Source organism: Grampus griseus, assembly GCF_964374135.1.
Source record: "Grampus griseus genome assembly, chromosome: 14".
NCBI lineage: Eukaryota > Metazoa > Chordata > Mammalia > Artiodactyla > Delphinidae > Grampus > Grampus griseus.
The window spans coordinates 59,294,268-59,305,572 of NC_139008.1; the positions used below are offsets into that span (position 1 = coordinate 59,294,268).

At 59.5% G+C, this 11,305-nt stretch overlaps 1 protein-coding gene across 1 annotated transcript; it reads left to right on the forward strand.

The window, feature by feature from the left end:
• Positions 1 to 225: 225 nt before the first annotated feature.
• SLC4A11 (solute carrier family 4 member 11) lies at positions 226 to 10,926 on the forward strand (the record flags this gene model as incomplete). The annotated part of the gene is made up of 20 exons (XM_082670989.1): positions 226 to 268; positions 1,803 to 1,847; positions 4,157 to 4,309; positions 4,443 to 4,492; positions 4,772 to 5,003; positions 5,086 to 5,167; positions 5,402 to 5,525; positions 7,168 to 7,383; positions 7,460 to 7,553; positions 7,653 to 7,778; positions 7,858 to 7,971; positions 8,062 to 8,194; positions 8,461 to 8,534; positions 8,969 to 9,233; positions 9,309 to 9,415; positions 9,508 to 9,676; positions 9,767 to 9,940; positions 10,153 to 10,348; positions 10,433 to 10,602; positions 10,731 to 10,926. The coding sequence occupies 20 exons, from the start codon at positions 226 to 228 to the stop codon at positions 10,792 to 10,794; spliced, it is 2,631 nt and encodes an 876-aa protein (XP_082527115.1). The 3' UTR covers positions 10,795 to 10,926.
• Positions 10,927 to 11,305: the final 379 nt, after the last annotated feature.

Here is an 11,305-nt window from a genome sequence, read left to right on the forward strand (position 1 = left end):
AGCGCGGGTGAGGGCGCGGGGCAGGCGGACGGGACCCCGCCCGGGCCGCGCTGGGGAGGACCGTTGGCGCGGCATTAGGACCCAGGCGCGGCACAGGCTTGTGTCACCGGCTCCAGCCGCCGGCCCGCCCTGGACGCCGAGGTTGCGGTCGTTCCCGCGGCACCTGGTGAGGAGCCAGGGCGTGCGCACTGGTGTGCAGCCGTCCCGCGGCTGATCACTGGGGCCATGGCCGCGGCCACCAGGCGCGTGTTCCATCTCCAGCCATGCGGTGGGTGCCTGCGGCTGGAAGGGCGTCCGGTCTCCGTCGCAGAGGCGTGCTAAGCTGGGACGCGGAGCCGTCGAGGCGCTGGGGGGAATGCGGACGCCGCCGGCCTGCACCGGCCCCCGGCGTGGTGGGCGAGAGGGTCGTGGGGGCTTCCCAACAGGGACGGGGGTGCCCGGGGTGAGTTCAGCCACGAGGGAGTGGGAGCCCGGGTGGGTACGCGGGTGGCTGGGGGAAGCCCAGGACGACTTCGTGGGCACTGCGCGCTTGACTTAACACCGTTTTGAAACTCTTTAACAGTTTTTCAGCCTACGAGGTAGCTGGTGGAGGGGTGGGGGGCTTGCAAATGGCGGGGCGGAGTTTCGGGGTCCCTAGCACCTGGAGCGCCAGGGTCTTCGCAGCCGGGCGTGCAGCCACCTCGGAAAGCCTCACTTTACGTTCTACCCGACACCTTTCCCGCCCCTGGCGCAGCGCGGCAGCCTGCCCACTCTTAGGGATCCTTGGGCCTCTGACTGTCCCCTGCGCGGCCGCAGCAGTCTCTCCGTCGCCGCTCTGACGCCCGGGGTTTATACGGCCATCTATTTACGTGCACTTGAACCGCCCCGCATGGGAGTAGCATCCCCACTCTTCCATACCATCGTCATCCTCGTCCTTTGTCCATCCCTGCAGCCTCTGGTGCTAGCTTTACTGACCCCGCCCCTCCCTTCTATGCCGCCCGGGCTCCCGCCCCGGGAGTCCGTCCGCATCCTGCCCCCCGACCCGCAGGGTCTCCGAGTCTGGAGCCGCTTTCCTCTCGTGCACGCGGCCCTTCCTGTCGCTTCCTTCCTCACACAGCGAGGCACAAACAGTCCGGACCATCCATCCGGGGCCCGGCGCTGAAAGCGCGGACAGCTCTCTTCCTCCCCCACCACCCGCCCCCCACCCCGCGGCATCTCCCAAGAGGACCAACGGCTCCGCCTCCCAGGAGAAAGTGGGTGGTGCTGAGGGCAGGAGACCGTTGCCGGGTCGCCCCAGTGTGACCCCTGGCGCGTGCGGTTGGGGGCAACTGCACGTGTGATGGGTGTTGATGGCACCAGAGACCGACGTGAGAGTGAGAGCCGAAATGTGCTGGAAGAGCCCCAGCCCAGTTACTGGGCTTGGCAGCGAAGGCTTGAGAGAGGGAGGCCGGCTTCCACAGGGAAGGTGGCCAGACGGGTCTCCTCCCTCCAGACTCCTGCAACAAGCGAATCCTTCCTTCCTTCACCGGCTACTGTTAATTACTCCTGGAGAAAACATGCTGAAAACATCTCCCTGTCTGCCTCGGTCCTTTCCCACCTGGGCAGCCCCTAGCAGATGGGCTGAAGAATAACAGGCCTGGCTTCCTCTGGCTCCTCAAGGAGCCCCTGTCTTGTACTGTCCCCTGCTCCTTTTTCTCCCAGGGTCTCTGGGAAGGGTAAGAAAGACTCAGCAGGGTTTGTGTGTGGTGGGCAGCAGATGTGCCCTGAAGACTGTCCAGGGCTGGTGCATGGAGCTGGTGACAATTCTTTGGCTTGCCTTGCAGAAAACTCTTCTATCATGTCGCAGAATGGATACTTTGAGGATGCAGGTGAGTACATTTCAGGTATGGGTGTGTGTATATAGAGAGCTCCTTGGTCAAAAGTCTCTAGGGGACCTAGTCCATCCACCTGGGTACTTATGGTCCTCTGCTGGTGCTGGGATGCCTTTGGATTCTACCCTCCAGAAGGTTGTGATGTGGTCAGAGGGGCAGCTGACACTGCCCTGGACTCTGGCAGATCTCTGGTGGCCCTGTGGTCCTGGGAGGGCAGGCTGCTCCCATCCTGCACTATGTGGACCATCTGATAGCCCATGGTTTTGCTGTTACAATGCTCTGGTTGTCTGACCAGCTTATAGGCTAAGTGTTGTGTGTGCCCACATTCCTCAGACCCCGCCCAGCCCTGTGAGGGAGGGGCTGCCATTGTCCCTCTAAAGAATTGTAACCTCTCTGCACCTCAGCTTTCCCTGCTTGCACCAGCCTAGCTCTCTCCCTCCCCTTATCTCTGGGCTGGCTCTGGGCTGCCTCTCCTGAGACCAGATTCGGGAGCTGGCCTCAGAGGGGTGTTTAGTGGGACAGTGCTTGGACACAGTGGTGATGTGCTCCTACCCAGGGTCCCCAGGGCATGGTGACTGCATGTGCCAGGCTGCTGGTGGGCAGGTTAGGTATGTGATTGGGCTGTAGGGTGGAGATAGGGCACACATGGCATCCCAGGAGCCTTGCAGGGAGCTGGTAGTGTCTGCTGGGTAGGTCCTAGATAGAGCCCAGGATAGGGGAGAAGAGGGACAGTGTGAGAGGCATGCCGGGGAATAGTGGGTGCTGGTGGGGGTGACAGAAGGGAGGTTGGGACAGTTTGGGGCTGGGGAACCAAGCATTCTAAGCAAAGCAGGTCTAGAATTGGGGAGGAAGGTGTTTTTCATGGACGTGAGCTCCATGACAAATGGGGGAATGACATCTTTTGACTTAATAGTTCTTCTCTGGGCTCTGGGTGCAGTGCAGACCTGGAGTTAGGGGTCACCAGTCCATGATGGCCTTGACAGTGGAGGCCTAGTGCCTCCTACCCAGAAAGGGCCCAGGCTGAGCACAGGACATTTGGGGAACAGGGCCTGGGTTGTGCAGAGGAAACCAGTGGGAGGGAGTGGAAGTGAGTCAGGGTGAGTCACTGCCTGGCAGGTGGAGGCATGCTGCTGACCCGTCCCTGTTCCTGCACAGGTGTTTTTCAGGCATTGGTGGGGTCTCAGCTACAAGGGCTCCTGGGTGAATCACAAGTGGTGGACCACAGGGGACCTACAGGACAGTGAGGAAGAGGTGTCAGCTGGGCCAAGAGTAAGGCAGGGAGGGCCCTAGGTGGACTTGCCAGAGAAGAAAGGGTCTGTCAAGCCTTGAAGAAGGCCCTCCAGGGAGGGAAGCCCTCAGCTTGGAGGACAGGAGCTGGCATGCCTGGGGTGCTGGCCGCCTGGCCTAAGGAGTGAGAGATTGAGGTGGGTGGTGTGGGACTGGGCCTGAGGGGCCAGGGGTAGCAGGTCTGGCTCAGGCTGTCATCCCAGAGGCTGTGGGGAGCCCCAGCAGGACTCAGGGCAGATTGGAACTTTTTCATGTCATCAGGAAGGCTTCCTATAGGAGGGGGCCTGTGTTGGGGGTCAGTTGCAGGAACTGAGAGGCAGACCAAAAGAAAGGGGCAGCATGTTCTGTGCTCTGGAGTCCCAAGGTACCATAACATGCCCCTCGCCCACCATGGGTGGAGGCCTGAGATGAGGCCTCCTCTGGGGTCCTGTCACCTCCGTCTCTGGCTCTGTTTGTCTGGCTCTCTTGCTTCCTGGGCCTTGTCTGATGTTGGACTAAGGTCTCTCAGCCCTGATGCTTTGCCCCACATGCCCTCCCTGTGCCAATGAGGTCCGGATACTGCAGGGCTCTGGCTTTCCTTGAGTCGTTTCTGGGGAGCCAGACAGGTCCATGTCCCACAGCCTGGAGGTTCTGAGAAGGCAGGGGCCAGTCAGTCTTAACTACATCATTGTACCATGTGCCTGGCTCAGTGTCTGTGGAATGAACATGTTCTTTCTCTAGCTAAAGGATATGTGTGGCACAGAACAGTGCAGGGTTCCCGCTGCTGGAGAATGTTGGAGAAAACCATTGGGTGGGGGGTGCCAGCTGGCTGCCATACTCAGGGAGCTGGGCCAGGACCAGATATTGGGCCTAGCTGAGGCTTCCTTCTTAGCCTGCTAGAGGCCTCCCTTACCACTCACCGAGATTGCACCAAGTGGGACAGCCCAGGGGCCCCCGCTCCTTTGGCTTGGAGCCCCTTTGTCCTGTGTGTAGCCAGGCCCTCTTGGGGGGGTCTCTCTTGGTGGTGGTTGGGGCTCCAGGCTACCTCAAGTGTGACGCGGATGATGCCTCTGAAACCCGTGAGGAGAGCCTGGGGGATGAGGCCTTCGACACGGTCAACTCTTCCATTGTGTCTGGCGAGAGCATCCGCTTCTTTGTCAACGTCAACCTCGAGGTGCAGCCCACCCAGTCCGGTATGGGGGTTGTAGCAGGGACGGGTCGGGGGAGGCACGCAGGGGACTGGGGACTGGGCAGATACGGCCCCGCTCCACCAAGAGAGACCTGAAGGGCTGGGGCCGCCCCCTGAGCCCTCCCGCTTTCCTCCAGCAGAGAGTGAATCGCCTGGAGGCTACGGTCTCCTACATACCTCCCGCAAGGTAAGTGGCCCATTGACCGGATGGGAGACATTTGGTCCTGGGCCACTAGCTGGGGGTGGAGGTGGTTGCTTCCCTGAGAGAGCTCACACTGATGCTGGATCTCATACTAGCCTAGGGCCCGGCTGCTGGGGCCAACCTCGCTGGTCTTCTCTCTGGGAAGCGGGTGTTGGGTCCTGGTGGGCAGGGTCAGCCGGGGACCACCACAGAGGAAGGACCCAGACAGCGACAGGTCCTTCTTATTTATGGACCTGTGTGGTTCGATGTGTGGGGTCCCCACAGTACCTGAAGTTAAAGAACTTTGAGGAAGAGATCCGGGCGCACCGGGACCTAGACGGCTTCTTGGCACGGGCCAGCATCATCCTGAACGAGACAGCCACCTCCCTGGATGACGTGCTACGGGCCATGCTGTGCCGCTTAGCCCAAGACTCCCACAACACTGAGCCCGACTGCAACTTGGACCTGCTCATGGCCATGCTTTTCACTGATGCCGGGGCCCCCATGGAGGGTAAAGGTAAGGGCTGTCCCTCTGCCTGGGCGGGAGGTCAGGGAGGTGGGGCCATCTGACCCTCCTGTTCCTTCCACTCTGTCAGCAGTTCACCTACTGTCAGATACAATCCAAGGGGTCACTGCTACAGTAACGGGGGTGCAATACCAGCAGTCGTGGCTCTGCATCATGTGAGTTGCCAGGCTGCCACAACTGGCCTCCCCACGTCACCTTGGAGCCAGGCATCCAGTCCCTGTGGAGGCTGGCTCGCTGTTTGCAGGGAGAGTGAGGAATCCATCCCATTTGGTCTTTTTTTTCCTCCCTAACAGAGGTCACTGGGGTCATAGTTGGGGGCTCGGGGAGGGGGGAGCCCCAGCTCCCAAGGGTGGCAACTGTGTGCTGTGTGCCCTCTCTGTCCCTGCCAGCTGTACCTCCAAGGCTCTGCTGAAGCGGCACGTGTGCATCAGCCGCCTGGTTCGCCCGCAGAACTGGGGGGAGAATTCCTGTGAGGTGCGGTTTGTCATCCTAGTGCTGGCCCCACCCAAGATGGTGAGGAGGGGTTTCGGGTGGCTGCTGTGTTTCCCAGGAAGGAGGGTTCCAGGTTACCCTGCTCTCTTCTTGGGGGCATCTCTCCCAGTGCTGGAGGCACCACAGTCCTGGCCTCTGAAGGCCACATTCTCACCCTCTCTGTTCATCTCTGCCCTACTGGGGTTTATCTGAAGCATACTTGGTAGGTCTTCATCAAGGCCTAATTTCCCCAGAAGTTGCCCAAAAGGTTCTATTTCTTTCCTGACTGAAAAGAGATACTTTTTTTTTTTTTTTTTTTTGCGGTACGCGGGCCTCTCACTGTTGTGGCCTCTCCCGTTGCGGAGCACAGGCTCCGGACGTGCAGGCTCAGCGGCCATGGCTCACGGGCCCAGCCGCTCCACGGCATGTGGGATCTTCCCGGACCAGGGCACGAACCCGTGTCCCCTGCATCAGCAGGCAGACTCTCAACCACTGCGCCACCAGGGAAGCCCAAGAGATACTTTTTAAGATTATTACTATTCAAACATAGGGGCCTTTCTTTGGCCTGCCCAACCCTAACTCTATAGTTGGCTATGATTTGTTGACCAAAGATCCCCACTCCTTCCTGGGGCATTTACCCCCCGGCCAGGGGCATCTCGCGTTTGTGGGGGCTGAGACTTATACGTATATTTGGGGAATCTTCTTTTATGGAAAAGGATTTTAAAGTCATTAATAGAAAATGGCTAGGGCCCCTCCCCAGGCCTGGGAAGGGCCTTAATGCTTAAGATTCCACTGGCTTCTTGATGATTCTGCCCCTGCCTCTGGTGTAGACTCAGAGCTTCGGATGGCCCCTCCCCAGGCTTTCTCTAAGCAAAGGGGGTGCTAACGGGATCGTCCCTCCCAGGGCTTTCATGGACATGCTGTGAATCTCTCCAGATGTTACTTTGCTGGGGAGAGAGGAAGGGCATTTAGGGCAGCGGGCAGCTCATGGGTCAGAGGGAGTGACAGCTGACAAGGTGGCCAGAACAGCTGGAAGGAATAGAATCCCTAGGATTGAGTGGCTAGACTGGTGCCTTGAGACACGCCAGCCATCCTGACACCTGGCTCCTCCTCGGGGGAACAAGCCTGTTCTAAAGCTACCAGAAAGCACAGTGTGCACGGTGCAGCCCCAGGACTGTAGCTTTGGGCAGCACGGGGTGGGGGTGGGAGTGCATGCTGCTCCCAGGGGACCTAGGATGGGGAGGTGAGACAGGCTGCTGTGGTGGAGGTTGAACATTGAGTTCATGGACGGGGCTGAGCTTGGCCAGGCAAGAGGCAGAAGGCTGGATGGGCCTGGAACACCTCTGAAAATCATAAACCAGCCGACCGTGCAAATGCCACCAGTGAAAAGTAGCTGGGTGAACATTTTTCTCCATCATCATGATTTCATTATCCACAATTACACAGATTTAATACCTGAGTTTATTAAAAAAAATACTAGGTTGATGGTAGTTCTAGTGATCTGCTGACCTGGTGGAAATCGTGGCAGGGTCCACTATGCTTGAACTTTGGGGGACTACACCCAGGTCATGGGGAGAGCACCTGCCACGTGCTTGGGAATGTCTGTCCATGAATGGCCAGGCTGGGGTTGGGCACCCTTCGCTCTACAGTGGCTACAGATGTGACTCTCTTGCCCCATCCCCAGAAAAGCACCAAGACAGCGACGGAGGTGGGACGCACGTTTGCCACGATGTTCTTAGACATCACCTTCCGCCAAAAGCTCCTGAAGACCCGCACGGAGGAGGAATTCAAGGAGGCCCTGGTACATCAGAGACAGCTGCTCACCATAATGAGCCACTGTCCGAGCATCAGCACGAAGGACTACAGCATGAGCTCCATCTGCACCCACAGACCCCCGCAGGTGCAGGGCAGAGGTGGCCTGGGCGGGCAGCACAGGGCAGGGACACAGGGCTGATGGGTACGTGTCCTCTTCCCAGCCCCTACGGCACAAGGACTTTCTCCCCATCGGGAGGGGCATCCGGGAGGACATCGCCCGCAGATTCCCTGTGTACCCGCTGGACTTCACTGATGGTAAGTGGCCCATGGCCCTCCTGGAGCTCGGCCTGTAGCTCAGGCCCCAGGCCTGTTCTGTGTCCCCAACACACCCTCCGCCCTGTCTCCCATTCCTAGGCATTATCGGGAAAAACAAAGCTGTGGGCAAATACATCACCACCACCCTGTTCCTCTACTTTGCCTGCCTCCTGCCCACGATCGCTTTTGGGTCCCTCAACGATGAGAATACGAACGGGGCCATTGGTGAGGGGTTGGAGCCTGGTGGGGCATGCCGGGTGGAGCCCAGGGCCACGGTTCCCCCCTGACCGCCCCGCTTCCTCAGATGTACAGAAGACCATAGCTGGGCAGAGCATTGGAGGCCTCTTGTATGCACTCTTCTCCGGGCAGCCGCTGGTGGTGCTGCTGACGACTGCACCCCTGGCCCTCTACATCCACGGTGCAGTGGGGGCGGCAGCGGGGAGATGCTTCCTGAGGTCCCTGGTCCCAGCCTGGCCCTGACTGCTCACTCCTGTTCCGCCGCCTTTAGTGATCCGTGGCATCTGTGATGACTACAATCTGGACTTCAGTACCTTCTATGCATGGACAGGCCTGTGGAACAGTTTCTTCCTCGCGCTTTATGCCCTCTTCAACCTCAGCCTGGTCATGAGTCTCTTCAAGAGGTGACAGGGCCTTCCCTAAGCTTCTGGGACTCACAAGCAGGAGGGGGACCAAGGCCAGGGGCCTGGGTCAGCTTCCATGCCAGCCTCTGAGGCCCTGTTAACCCTAGAGCAGATGGGGTGCCCCCACCATATCACTGCTCCAAGGGGAAAGCCTAGGACCCTGGTCCTCTTCATGGCAGGAGGTAGGGGGCCATGCTGAGGCTCGGGGAAGCCTCCCCGCTACTAACAACTCACCCCGTCTTATGAGGCATATCCCCTGCTGGCAGGTCAACAGAGGAGATCATTGCTTTGTTCATTTCCATCACATTCGTGCTGGATGCTGTCAAGGGCATGGTCAAAAGTGAGTGTATTGCCGGCGGCCACCTGCTGTAGGGGAAGCTGAGTTGAGATGGGGGGCTATGGACTGTGCCCAGAGCAACCAAGAAGCATGTAAGCGCTAAGGTTGCTTCCATGGCCCAGGGTGCTCTGGGAGCCATGACTGGCAAAGAGCAGCAGGCCCACGTGCTAGAGGGTGACAGAGCTGCCCTAGGCAGGATCAGAGGCCCTGGGCCAAGCAGGATTTGCTGTCAGAAATGGACAAGGGCAGGGTGTGGGGTGGTGGGTAGACAGGCAGGTCAAGGGGTCCTGGCTGACAGAAGGCCAGCTCTCTCCCCTCCTCCCCCCAGAATCCCTTCCGCCCCTCGGGGCTCCTTCACCCCCACATCCAGGAGGAAGCTGCTGGGCCCCAGGCTCCCAGAGCCCAGATGGCTGAGTCCTGTTGGCCTGTGTCCACAGTCTTCCAGAAGTACTACTGTGGCCACAACCACGGGAACTACTACGAAGATAGGTCTTCCCCGGTGAGCCTGCTGGGCCTCAGCCCCAGCCTCAACAGCAGCCTCCACGCTGCCCTCAACACCAGCCTCCTGGCCGGCCCACCAGAGCTGACTTCAGTGGGCAGCCAGGGCCCCGAGGCCCTGGCCCGGGACACAGCTGTGCTCAGCCTCCTCATCATGTTGGGGACACTCTGGCTAGGCTACACCCTCTACCAGTTCAAGAAGAGGTGAGGGGTGCCCATTCAGGGTGAGGGAAAGGGAGCACAAGCTGCAGGCCACGCTGACACCCACCTGCCTCCTAGCCCCTACCTGCACCCCTACATGCGTGAGATCCTGTCAGACTGTGCCTTGCCCATCTCAGTGCTTACCTTCTCCCTCATCTCTTCCTACGGCTTCCAGGAGATTAAGAGTGAGTTGGGACTAGGCGTGGGGTGTGGTGGGGTGTGGTGGGTTGCTCTGTGGGGGAGGAAGGCTTGAGCAGGGGCCTGTACCTGGCTGCAGTGAGCAAGTTCCGCTACAACCCAAGCAAGAGCCTGTTCGAGATGGCCGAGATGCACTCACTATCCCTGGTGGCCGTCAGCGGCGCCATGGGCCTCGGCTTCCTCCTCTCCATGCTCTTCTTCATCGAGCAGAACCTGGTGGCTGCCTTGGCTAATGCCCCGGAGAACAGGTTCGCAGGGCTGGGGAGGGAGGGGTAAGCGTGTGTCCAGCCCTCCAGGGGCCATGGGGCTTTGTCCACATGTGACCCTGCCTGCTGCAGGCTGGTAAAGGGCACTGCCTACCACTGGGACCTCCTGCTCATCGCCATCATCAACACCGGGCTGTCTCTGTTTGGGCTGCCCTGGATCCACGCTGCCTACCCCCACTCCCCGTTGCACGTGCGGGCACTAGCTTTGGTGGAGGAGCGTGTGGAGAATGGGCACATTTACGAGACGTGAGTGTGAAAGTGGCCCCTTGAGACGTGAGGCCAGAGTCACGTGGACCCTGAGGTGGGGGGTAGCCCTGGGCCACATATGACCTAAGGAAGGATATGGTTCAGGGGATAAGGGCCCAGAAGTAACAGAGCCCAGGAAGCACATGTGACCTGGGATGGACACGGCCCTGCGGACCAGGCCAGAGGTGACCCAGTGCACTGGAACCTCGCAGGATTGTGAGTGTGAAGGAGACGCGGTTGACCTCCCTGGGCGCCAGCATCCTGGTGGGCTTCTCCCTCCTGCTGCTGCCCTTCCCGCTACAGTGGATCCCCAAGCCTGTGCTCTACGGCCTCTTTCTCTACATCGCGCTCACCTCCATCGACGGCAGCCAGCTGTTTGCACGCATGGTCCTGCTGCTCAAGGACCAAGTGAGTGTCTGGCCCTGAGAGTGAGGGATGGGGGTGGGGGATATGGCTGCAGACCTGCCCACACCTGGTCCCTGCCACCCACAGACCTCGTACCCACCCACCCACTACATCCGGAGGGTGCCCCAGAGGAAGATCCACTACTTCACAGGCCTGCAGGTCCTGCAGCTGCTGCTGCTCTGTGCCTTTGGCATGAGCACCCTGCCCTACATGAAGATGATCTTTCCCCTCATCATGATCGCCATGATCCCCATCCGGTACGGGAGGGTGGCCAGCAGGCAGGAGGGACTCGGCTGGGCGGGAGACGGTGGGCTGGAATGGCTACCCTCAGCCTGTTCCTCCCTGACCCAATGCTTATCCTCCTGCCTGTTCCCCCTCCCCTCAGCTACAACCTGCTGCCCCAAATCATTGAAGCCAAGTACCTGGACGCCATGGACGCTGAGCACTGAGGTCCTGACTACCAGGCCCTGGCCACACCCCATTCGCCCATCCCTCTGGGTCTTCCCAGGCTGGCTCTGTGGCTGTGTGTGGGTATCTTGGGGTGCTGCTCTGTACTGCACCCCCTCACAGCTGTCCCAACTGGCCTAGGGTGTCTGGGCATTGAGGGGGCTCCAAGGTGTGTGTCTGCTCCTCTTCCCATTAGCCTTTTGCTTTGGGTCCGGAACTCTGCTCAGGGCAGCTTCTGCCCAGGGTGGGACTAAGCAGGACGGATTTTCTTTTGATAAAAGAGCCTGAAAGAGAAACCATTTCCTTGATTGTGTAAGGAACTTGCTGTATGCACATTAGAGAATAAAGCTCCTGTTTCTATGCTTCTACATACCGCCTCCATCCATGCTGCCCTGCCCCAGCCTCTGAAGGCCACCTGAAGGCCCTGAGGAGGGAGAAGCCATCCCAGGGGAGGTGGGATAAAAGGGACTGATTTGTTGAGTGCCGCCTAAGGGCTATTACTTCCAACTCCAC